General features: G+C 37.4%; 2 protein-coding genes across 2 annotated transcripts; one reads left to right on the top strand and one right to left on the bottom strand.

Moving 5' to 3' along the window:
* Nucleotides 1-4,284: 4,284 nt before the first annotated feature.
* Ald_4 (fructose-bisphosphate aldolase) lies at nt 4,285-6,277 on the bottom strand. The gene is made up of 4 exons (XM_011180471.3): nt 5,512-6,277; nt 5,266-5,452; nt 4,550-4,749; nt 4,285-4,471 (listed from the first exon to the last, which is right to left on the bottom strand). Exons 1-4 carry the CDS (start codon nt 6,118-6,120, stop codon nt 4,376-4,378), a joined length of 1,092 nt encoding a protein of 363 aa, XP_011178773.1. The 5' UTR covers nt 6,121-6,277; the 3' UTR covers nt 4,285-4,375.
* A 1,987-nt stretch (nt 6,278-8,264) lies between these two features.
* On the top strand, nt 8,265-9,761 carry LOC105209840 (cyclin-H). The gene is made up of 7 exons (XM_011180469.3): nt 8,265-8,423; nt 8,489-8,685; nt 8,745-8,946; nt 9,010-9,114; nt 9,178-9,301; nt 9,365-9,476; nt 9,538-9,761. Exons 1-7 carry the CDS (start codon nt 8,307-8,309, stop codon nt 9,662-9,664), a joined length of 984 nt encoding a protein of 327 aa, XP_011178771.1. The 5' UTR covers nt 8,265-8,306; the 3' UTR covers nt 9,665-9,761.
* Nucleotides 9,762-11,525: the final 1,764 nt, after the last annotated feature.

Genomic DNA, 11,525 nt, shown 5'->3' with positions numbered 1-11,525 from the left:
GTTGCTGGTGTATCAACCAGAGAATGGCCTGCCTTTAAGGTGGAAGAGCCATCGAAAGCGAAGTATGCGGAAAGGAAACGCGCTGCATATATTTTACGAAGAGCGCACCTGTACCCACCAACAAAGGAGGAGCTCACAAAAGAGCTCCAGGAAACATTGGAGTGTACAAAAGCGGTGTTACCCAACTTTAGCTTGGAACCGACAGTAGGGGAAAACAAGGGGTGAGATGCCCAATAGATCCTTTGCGGATATGGCCCGGAACCGCATCATCATTGGTGTTCTGTATGAGGGAGACCACGAAGGCAGAATTCCCAGAACCCAATGGAAATGGCTACAGGCTGCGCTGGCTAACGTGGATCTGGAAGTGTTATTAAGCAATCCAGGATGCTGGATGGTACCAGGGCCAGATCAAGTTAGTAGCTTGTGATGACGAAAGATCGGTCCAGCTATATAAAGCCGCTATAGCGAAGGTGGGGGAGGTGTATCCCGGAGCCAAACTAGTAGCGGTTGACAAAAAAGACACTCCGCCCAGGCCAAGGGCAAGAGTTTGGATACCGGCTACACCATCCCAGCCGGAATAGATCATGCAGCTGATCAAAGCCTGCAACCCAAACCTACCAACGGAGGGTTGGAAATTTGTCAAATCGTTCGACGAAGCGACAACCGAATCGGGCGTGGAAACCAAAAGGGCCAGGTGAGTTGCTCTCTAATTATTTAGTAGGCACAAAACTCTTGTTGAGCAATAATGGCAGCACGCCAACCTTTATCATTAGAAACCAACGAGAAGTATTAGATATAACACTTGTGTCGGAAGAGTTGATAGATAGAGTAACATGATGGAGGGTTTTAGAAGAACACTCCTTTTCCGATCATCGGTATATTGATTTTGTACTGAGTGAAAAAGTAGATCGTGAAAACAAATACAGAAATCATAGGAAAACAAACTGGCTAGTGCACATGCAAGAACTAAGAAAGAATATTCCTACGATTCCTCCATTTCAACCTAAGTACAAGGAGGACATAGACACCTAAGTTGAAAGATTCACGGAATCTTATCAGCAAGTATTGGTATTGCCATGTCCTCTTACTCGCACTAAGCTAAGAATTAGGCCCCAATGGTCGTCCCCCGAGCTTAAGAAATCTCAGAAGAAGTGCAGGAAGCAATTCAATGTAGCAAAACTATCCCAAGCAGAGCAGGAATAGGACCGCTACTACAACCTTCTGAGGTCATACAAAAAGGAAATCAAGAAATCTAAACGAAATTCGTGGAAATCCTTCTGTGAAGAGATCGAGACGAGCAGAAGCATCTCGGTTAAGAATGTATGTATGTGATTGGCGTTGCAACCGTTTAGCCGGTTATAGCCGAATCGACGATAGTGCGCCACCTGTCTCTCTCCTTTGCAGTTCGGCGCCAGTTGGAGATCCCAAGTGTAACCAGGTCGCTCTCCACCTGGTCCCTCCAATGGAGTGGAGGCCTTCCCCTTCCTCGGCTTCCTCCGGCGGGTACTGCATCGAACACTTTCAGGGCTGGAGTGTTTTCGTCCATTCGGACAACATGACCTAGCCAGCGTAGCCGCTGTCTTTTTATTCGCTGAACTATGTCAATGTCGTCGTATAACTCGTACAGCTCATCGTTCCATCGTCTGCGGTATTCGCCGTTGCCAATGTTCTGAGGACCCTAAATCTTGCGCAAAATTTTCCTCTCGAAAACTCCTAGTGTCGTCTCATCTGATGTTGACATCGTCCAAGCTTCTGCACCGTAAAGCAGGGCGGGAATGATAAGTGACTTGTAGAGCTTGATTTTGGTTCGTCGAGAGAGGACTTTACTGTTCAATTGCCTACTCAGTCCAAAGTAGCACCTGTTGGCAAGAGTTATTCTGCGCTGGATTTCGAGGCTGACATTGTTCGTGTTGTTGATGCTGGTTCCCAGGTATACGAAATTATCTACGACCTCGAAGTTATGACTGTCAACAGTGACGTGGGCCAAGACGCCCACGCCAAGACGCGAATGCGCCGACTGTTTGTTTGATGACAGGAGATATTTCGTCTTGTCCTCATTCACCTCCAGACCCATTCGCTTTGCCTCCTTATCCATGCGGGAAAAAGCAGAACAAACGGCGCGGTTAAGAATAGTTATAGCAAAATCTGCACATAACATTGGGTACCTTCAGAAGCCGGACCAGAGCTGGACGGAATCACTAGACACTGAAACTGAGCCAGAACCTAATATTGCCGACTTAATATCAGAAGATAAGATAAGATGGGCAGTTAATAGTTTCAAGCCTTTTAAATCACCGGGACCTGACGGCATATTCCCGGCTCAACTACAAAAATCGCTAAGTTACGTAACGGGTTGGTTAGTAACCATTCTCGAAGGGACTCTCCGATTGAACTTTACTCCTTCACTATGAAGAAAAGTGTAGGTATGTATATTAACCTAAAGCGGGCAAAAGCTCGCACAGCAGTCCAAAGGACTTTAGACCAGTCAGTCTTTCCTCATTTCTACTGAAAACGTTGGGAAGACTAATAGAAATTAACATAAGAAGCAGACTACCTCCAGAAAGGTTAACAGTTTCGCAACACGCGTACTCCAAAGGAAAATCCACGGAAACATCCAGCCTAAGGCCTTTATCAGCGCGCTTAACGATCTGCATGTGTCGGAATCACTCACGAAGCTTATACAACAGATACTTCTATGCAGGTTCATAACTTCAACGCTGGGGGTTTCAACAATGTGCAGATCTGCCCGTAGGGGCACACCTCAAGGAGGCGTGCTATCCCCCCTTCTGTGGATCTTAACAATGAACAGTATGTTGTTACATCTAGAGAAAGGGGGAGTACATGTTGTGGCTTACGCTGATGATGTGGCGGTTTCAATTAGGGGAAAATTCCCAAGTATCCTCGCGGACCTTATGCAAACAAGGTTAAATGAGTTAAATCGATGGGCTAAATCCTGAGACAGTGCTGTTTACTAGGAAACACAAGATTCCAGAGTTCACACCACGATTTTTCGCAATCCTATAGAAATGAATCTAAAGTCTGAACTACATATATCATTCCCCTCTAGAGAGGAGTGGGATATGGGAAAAGTGGACAAAGATTCAGTGATAAGTATCTACACGGACGGGTCAAGACTAGACAAACGAGTTGGAGGTGGGGTAGTCTCAGAAAAACTAGATACCAGAATCGCCTTCCGGCTACCAGATCATTGCAGTGTGTTCCAAGCAGAAATCACTGCAATTAAAGAAAGCCTTCTCGTTCTGTCAAAAAGAGTGTTAGCCACCAGACAAATATTCATATTCTCGGACAGTCAAGCGGCTTTAAAATCATTAAAGTCTCATAGAATATCTTCTAAGATAGTAAAAGAATGCTTGGATTTATTATAGTCAATGACGTCATATTTTACGATACACCTGCAATGGGTCCCAGGACATAGTGACATCCCTGGGAACTGTGTGCCAGATGAACTAGCCAGATTGGGCACCATACTGCAGTTGAAGGCCGATAAAGAGGCAATATATATACCTCTGGCAACCTGCAAATACTTAATCGATAAACATGCAGTAGATACGGTGGAATCAAGTAACAAGTAACAAGTGGAAACAAGTAACGACTTGCTCCGTAAGCAGACAAACGTGGTCAGAGTTGTCACTGTATGATTGGGAGACACGCCAGCAGACTGGGGCTACGTTTCAATGACTACTGCAGGAGCTGCCAAGATGAAGATGAAGAAACGATTACACACCTTCTCTGTGGAAGCATGGCTCTGTACAGAAAAAGAATCGCAACTATTGGACGCGGTTTTCTCGAGGATGTGGGCGAAGTTGCTCATGTCAAATTGGGTGAGCTTTTTCACTTTATGTGCCTCCCAAAGGACTAGGTGCGTCGTTTGACAGCCACTTAACCTAAACTAACCAAACCATTCCACCGAATATGTCATGATTTTAATTCACATTCCAGCCAATCTTTAGCATCAAAAACACTATTTTGTCATCACTTAACCCTTTAAGTAACATTCTGAAATTGTTAACCTTTTTTTGTAAATTTTAAATCTTAGCTATTGAAATTTTTCTTTCTGTAGCTGAGCAGTTTGAGATTTTGACGCTTAAAAATCTCTTGCCTTTCTTGACTCGGCAAATTCCACTCGTTTGTGGATTGTTGGGCGGGAGGAGGGTAATCGTTTGGGGTATAATTTAAATAAACGATCTTCGATGTTTTCCTTGAATTGTTTTTGAATAAACCCTTGGATTAGAAAAACCATTTTACTTCCGTTCAGGATAATGCAATTTTTATGAGTTAAGATTGTTTTTACAGGAGAATTTGTATACTTGTATAATTAATTTATGTTATTGTTGCTTGATGTTTTTTGATTTTTTTAATATTTATGATCGGCTACATATAAACATTGTTCCGTCTTAAAGGGTGGTATGGAACCCGCAACATATTTACCACTTCTGGCAAGCGAATTCGCCTGTGAGAGTAGTAGAAGGAAATCAAAGATTAATAAAAAAATCTAAACAACTGTAATACGCTTCTTCAGTCTACTTACTTTAGCTCTCTTTCTAAGCTCGGCCTGACCCAGTGGAATATTTTCTCTTTTGCCAGCCCAAGCTGCCATGGCCGAAGCTTGTAAGGCACGTCCGTAAGAGAAGGAGAGCTCCCATGGACGCTTCAAGTTTATGGCATTCAAAGCATTTAAATGCACCGTAGCATCTTCCTCCGTTTGACCGCCGGAAAGAAAAAGGACACCTTGAAATAAAGACATATGGAAGAAATGAGTAAATTTTTAAGGACATATGTATGTGTTCATATGAGATAAAATTTGATATTCGATATTTGGATTTTGTTGGAGAAGAAGCAATTGCTTCTAGAATCATGAGAGGAGTAGAAAATCGGAACCAAAGGAATGGAAGACAAGCATTTTAGTAAAGTATTTAACGGTATTATCTGGATAAGATCGGTATACTTTGAGGTAACCGATCAAGAAAGTTGTATTCAAAGAGAGGTCTATTGAAAGTTCTTCCAAAAAGAGTCTAAAAAAACGTAGATAACACTGTATATTAAATTTAATGGTATTATCTCGAGAACATAGTAACATGGGTCGGTAGCAAGCTTGACTATGAGATTAACTTATACGGCACGTCAGTGAAATATTTTTATTGGGAGAAAATTCTCGATCAAAACTATTAGTCATTGAAGGACTGAGCTTGTTCATCACTTAAACCGTGTCTTCAAACTAATTGATACAAAATATTTCATTTATACCTGGCACAGCAGCTGGTACTGTTCTAAGAAAACTTTGCACTGTTAAATAAGCTACTTCTTCTGGAGAATTCTTTCGGCAACTATTTTGACCAGGCAATATCATATTCGGTTTCAGCAATGTGCCCTCCAAGAATACGTGATGATCATGCAATGCCTTGTATTGAGCAGCCAAAACAGTTTCCGTCACCTTTTTGTGATGCAAGAGATTTGAGAATGGAAATTTAAGTTCCGAAGTATTTCGCCTACCTTTTGTGCTCTAATGATATCATGATCGCCGTCGACCAGCACTTCAGGTTCCACGATCGGCACCATGCCCTGCGACTGACATATGGCAGCGTAACGTGCAAGTATATTCGTATTTTCCACGATGGCTTGATAGGAGGGCGTATGCTTATTGATCTTCAAAACACAACGCCATTTCGCAAAATCACAACCATCGCGTTTGTATTTTCCGCAACGACAGTAGAGATTATCAAGACCCTCTGTGGTGCCCTCATCCAAAGTACCAGGTAAGGGTACAATGCCGTTATCCACTTTTATACCCACAATTATGCCACGATGTCGCAGCAAATCACCGAATGTCTTGCCATTATCCGCTTTTTGGTATAGCGTTTCGTTATGTAATATAACACCCGATATGTAGTCTTGTAGGTTTTCGGTCGTAAACAAGAGTTGACGATATTGACGTCGATTTTCTTCGTTATTTGGTAAATTGTAGGGTGAAAACTTTTTGTCCAGGGAATTGGGAGATTCATCGGCCGCCAGTATACCTTTGCCTGGTGCGACTATCGCATTGGCTATGCGTCGGAGCTCGTCTTGTAGAGCGCACGGTACATTTTGGTAGTTGGTGCCCATTTAGTAGATAACTAGGAATTTTGTTAATTTGCCGAATTTTATTGATGTTTTTTGTTTATTGCATTCAAAATATTGTTGTCACTAAAAATTCTATTCTTTTAAATTTTTGTTATATATTTGAGTGATCAATCAGAAGGTAGCCAAATTAAAAAAAAATAATAATATGTTTAATGAATAAATATTATAGGAGTATATATGGCACAGCACAATCTTCCATGTTTTTTTTACTGATCCTACTGAATGGTTCCCAATGGATGGTTGTGGTTTCGTTGGTTTCAGTTATTCCCATGGTCATATCTTGCGGTCGAAAAGGTTTCAAAACCGTCTAGTCTTTAATGTTAGGACATAGTACACGGTCGTAATTGTTCTCCGGAGCGCACTGTTCCCATATCAGTAAAAAATTAAAAGACTGTAACAGCATCGACGCAATTTTCATTCAATTCCACTTTAAAATAGAACAAGTAAGGAAGGGCTAAGTTCGGGTGTAACCGAACATTTTATACTCTCGCAATTTATTGATGTAATTTTATAAAGACAACACAATTCGACCCATATATTCGGCATAAGAAGAATAGATAGAATAACGAAAATCATCATAAATAGTATATGGGGACTGAGGTAATTCCTAAACCGATTTCACTCGTTTTCACCACCAAGATACAATGTATCGAAGACTATACGATCACTTAATTTAATATTACTTATAATTAGGTATATAGGATCTGGGGGAAGTTATGACCCGATTTTTACCATTTCAGGTACAGAGAGAAACTGTTATAAGAAAAAAATTCAGAGGGAATGAATTACATTAAAATATCTGAGGGATTTACCTATATTTTCGGTGAAAAATTAACCTTAGGCACTGAGTTCTTCATGTTTGATATCAGGGGCCTTGAAAAGTCATGGTCCGATTTTGACAATTTTTCCACAAGTGATGTCACAGCTCAAATACAGTATTTGTGTAAAGTTTTATTCCGCTAGCTTCATTGGTTCCTTATGAATACATTATAAAGTGAACGAATCAGATGGAATTCAAAATTGGGTTATATGGGAAGTAGACGTAGTTGTGAACCGATTTCGCCCATATTCCACCCGTGTCATCAGGGTGTCAAGAAAGTGTTATATACCGAATTTCATTGAAATCGGTCGAATAGTTCTTGAGATATGAGCCCATAAGTGGGCGACGCCACGCCCATTTTCCATTTTGTAAAAAAAATCTCAGTGCAGCTTTCTTTTGCCATTTCTTATGTAAAATTTGGTGTTTCTGACGTTTTTCGTTAGGGAGTTAACCCACTTTTCGTAATTTTCAACCTAACCTTTGTATGGGAGGTGGGCGTGGTTATTATCCGATTTCTTTCATTTTTGGACTGTATAAGGAAATGGCTAAAAGAAACGACTGCAGAAAGTTTGGCTTATATAGCTTTATTGGTTTGCGAGTTATATACAAAAAAACTTATTTGAGGGCGGGGCCACGCCCACTTTTCCAAAAAAATTACATCCAAATGTGCCCCTCCCTAATGGGATCCTATGTTCCAAATTTCATTTTCATAACTTTATTTATGGCTTAGTTATGACACTGTGTAGGTTTCCGGTTTCCTTCATTTTGTGGGCGTGGCAGTGGACCGATTTTGCCCATTTTCCAAAGCAACCTCCTCAGGGTGCCAAGGAACATGTGTTCCAAGTTTCATTAAGATATCTTAATTTTTACTCAAGTTATCGCTTGCACGGACAGACGGACAGACGGACAGACGGACAGACGGACGGACAGACATCCGGATTTCAAATCTACTCATCATCCTGATCATTTATGTATATATAACCCCATATCTAACTCTTATATTTCTTGGTGACACAAACAACCGTTATGTGAACAAAACTATGATACTCTGTGCAACAGGTTGCGAGAGTATAAAAATCGGTATTACTAAATAGAATTTATCATTATTAACTAATAAGTTCTCTGTTTAATCCGTTACAGAATAGCGTTCATTAAGTTACGTAGCTAAGTTATTTCTGATGCATTTAAAACATATGGCATTGTGAACTTGTCTGCCACATACGTTTATTGACAACTCAATTTGTTTCATTTAGATCATCCTGTACTCGCGCATACAATTGTGACAGTCAATAAAAGAAGAGGAAGCAGCATAAATAACACAATAAATAAATTGTCGCCGGTTAAAGAAATGTTTCCTTTAAGCTCACAGAAAAAATATTGGACTTTTGCAAATGAACAACAACTTACTGAATTACGATTACAACAAAATGTTAATTACATAAATACACATGGCGCACAATTGAATGTAAGTATATTAACAGGATGGATAATTTGCATTAAATGTTTATCCTTCATAAACGCAACTTGTAGCAGGAGCAGCGTGATTCGTTTTTCCTACTGCCTGTCGAGGAACGAGTACTAGTTAAACAATATGAATTGTATTTAAATGATTTCTGTCGTCGTTTCGAACCGCCTATGCCAAAATGTGTTGTCGGCACAGCATTCCATTATTTCAAACGTTTCTACCTGAACAACACACCAATGGATTACCATCCTAAGGAGATACTGTGAGTTTGAGGTACAATATTAACAATTGACAAATTAATCAGTAAGTGTTTAATTCCAGCGCCACGTGTGTCTATTTAGCTTGCAAAGTTGAGGAGTTTAATGTATCCATTGGACAATTTGTTGGTAACATAAAAGGTGATCGTAATAAGGCCATGGATATTATACTCTCGAATGAGTTGCTTATGATGCAACAACTTAACTACTATTTGACTGTGCATAATCCCTATAGGCCTGTTGAGGGTTTTCTCATCGATATCAAGGTTGTGGTATACTCAGCTCTATATTGCTGTTTATTTTGTTAATGTGCAAAATATTTGTTATAGACTCGTAGTAATATGTCGAATCCGGAACGTTTGAGACCACACATAGATGAATTTATAGAAAAGACATTCTTCACTGACGCATGTCTGCTGTACGCGCCATCACAGGTAACACAAGCAGTTTGGGTAAACAAATGTGTAGTTTAATAATTGAATTGCACTTATATGCAGATTGCTTTGGCAGCTGTGTTGCATGCAGCTAGTAAAGAACAGGAGAATTTGGACAGCTATGTTACTGAAAATTTATTTGTGGCGGCACGTGATAAATTGCCCGCGCTCATTGAGGCCGTTCGTAGTAAGTTTTTTTTATTTTTTTATATTTAATTCTTCTTATATTAATTTAATATTTATTTTAAAGAAATACGTTTAATGGTTAAGGCATACGAGCTGCCAGCGAAAGATAAAGTAAGAATGATTGAAAAGAAGTTGGAAAAGTGTCGTAATCAAGAAAATAATCCGGACAGTCAAATGTGAGTATAAATGATGTGATATTTCTGATATCCCCTCTAAATTTCTTTCTCAACTTTACAGATACAAAGAGCGCATGCGCAAAATGCTTTGTGACGATGACTTGGACCTACCACTAGACTCTTCATATCATGTCGCCGACTCCAGCGCAGATATGTCCATGCTGAATATGAGCCAAGAATCTATATGAGTTGAGTTGCTGTTAAGAGTTGTATTTTTATTTGCGGTGAACTGTTATTGTTAATAAAAAAAAATAAAGAGTTAATGTGGAAAGTGACAACCATCAATTAAGTGATACTATAGAAATATAAAGTGGGGTTAAGGAAACATATTTAAATAGTTTATTGTGTTTTTAAATAGATTTCAATACTTACGCTTGTGTACATATTTATCGGATTTAAAATCACAAATGAAACCAACTGGAATTTCTTATTTCAACAATATTTTTATTGCATCTGTTACTACACTGTTGTCTGTCTTGGACACAAAACATTTATAGAAGAAGTTGTATTGCACCGTTAATATTATTAACTATATGACATACGTGTGTAATTCATATATTTCTCGCGAAACAACATTTGTTGTTTTGACTTATAATGCATGTATCATATTGCAGTTATCCTGTGTGTTTAAGTGGCATTAAGTTTGCTTAAGTGTGCTTTTAATTATATGTATAGATTTTAGTTAGTTTGATTTAGCTAATTTTTGCGTGTGTGTAATTTATTGTTGTAATTTTTAATGTTGCGTTAAGGCTTAGTAATTACTCTCATGGTACGTTTCTCACTATGTCCTTCAACAATGTATAGTATTGCGTGTTTAAAATTAAGCTTTTTTATTTCCAAATTTATTTGTCTTTTTCAATATGCAAATATTTCAATATTTATTTTATTTAGTATTTTTATATGCTATTACTAATCTATAACAAATGTGTAGACGTCTTCGTCTTATATTATTAAATTTATTTTTTTATTAAATCGATAACAAGTTATTAAAAATAATGTTTTTAATGCCACTTATTATAAAAAAAATATTTCTTTTTCATATTTTTTATAATGGAAGTTTCAAAATAGCCTACTTGATGGAGTCTATAAATTATTGCAATTTCATTAAATACTTCTAGCATTTTATAGCAAAAACTGAATTCCTTTTCAACATTTGATTTTAAGTAAAAATAACTTTTAATCCTGTTATTATTATTATTGTAAAATGTACCGGGTTTCAAGATATTGACTTTCGTATTATTTTTATTGATTTTTAATAAAAACTGCGTAACAGTGTTCGACTTAAAACTTTAGAATTATTATTTTTTTAAATGTAATTCATATTTAATGTATTTTTAAAATGTCTTGCTATATTATTTAATTTCTTGAAATTAATTTGAATATCTCTTAGAGAGTACTGCGATGTAAGCTCTTTATTTAAGTGAAAGCTACATAAGTTAAAGTGAAAAGTCTTAATTGAATTTGTAAGTTCGAAAAAAGCAAAATATTTTGAATATCCATTTCAATGGTCAACAAGCTTAAAAGTTCAAATATTACTTTTAATAGTTTAAAATTATGTGTACTTTATTAATTTTAACTATATATTATTTTCAATACTTTTTAAGATCTCTCTTTCTAGAAAAAAGTCAAAAACAAAATAAAGGTTATGCAAATTTTGAGTTGCAGATTACTTTTGTAATACTTGTTGATATTGTTGCGTTATTGATTGCCTAAAATTTTTCATTTTCATTTCATTTTAATATTTTTTTATTTTCTTTAAATAATAAGTTTTCGAATTTCGAAATAAGTACTTTTGTATACAAAATTGAGCGATTCCAATTAATTTAGCTACAAAATATTATACAAATTGTTTATTTCAGCAAACTTAATAAACAATTAATTTAATTTAATTCCTTAGTCCAAAGCTAAATAATTTTTATAAAATTGTGGTTGCTGAAAATAAATTTTTGCTCTCATTACTGCACTGTTATTTATTGAGCATAAAATATTTTTAAATTTAATTTCCTGACACAAAGAATTATACAATTATTATTTTTTAATTACATGTTA

Source organism: Zeugodacus cucurbitae, chromosome 6, assembly GCF_028554725.1.
Source record: "Zeugodacus cucurbitae isolate PBARC_wt_2022May chromosome 6, idZeuCucr1.2, whole genome shotgun sequence".
NCBI classification, from domain to species: domain Eukaryota; kingdom Metazoa; phylum Arthropoda; class Insecta; order Diptera; family Tephritidae; genus Zeugodacus; species Zeugodacus cucurbitae.
This window is presented reverse-complemented; position numbering and strand designations above follow the sequence as displayed.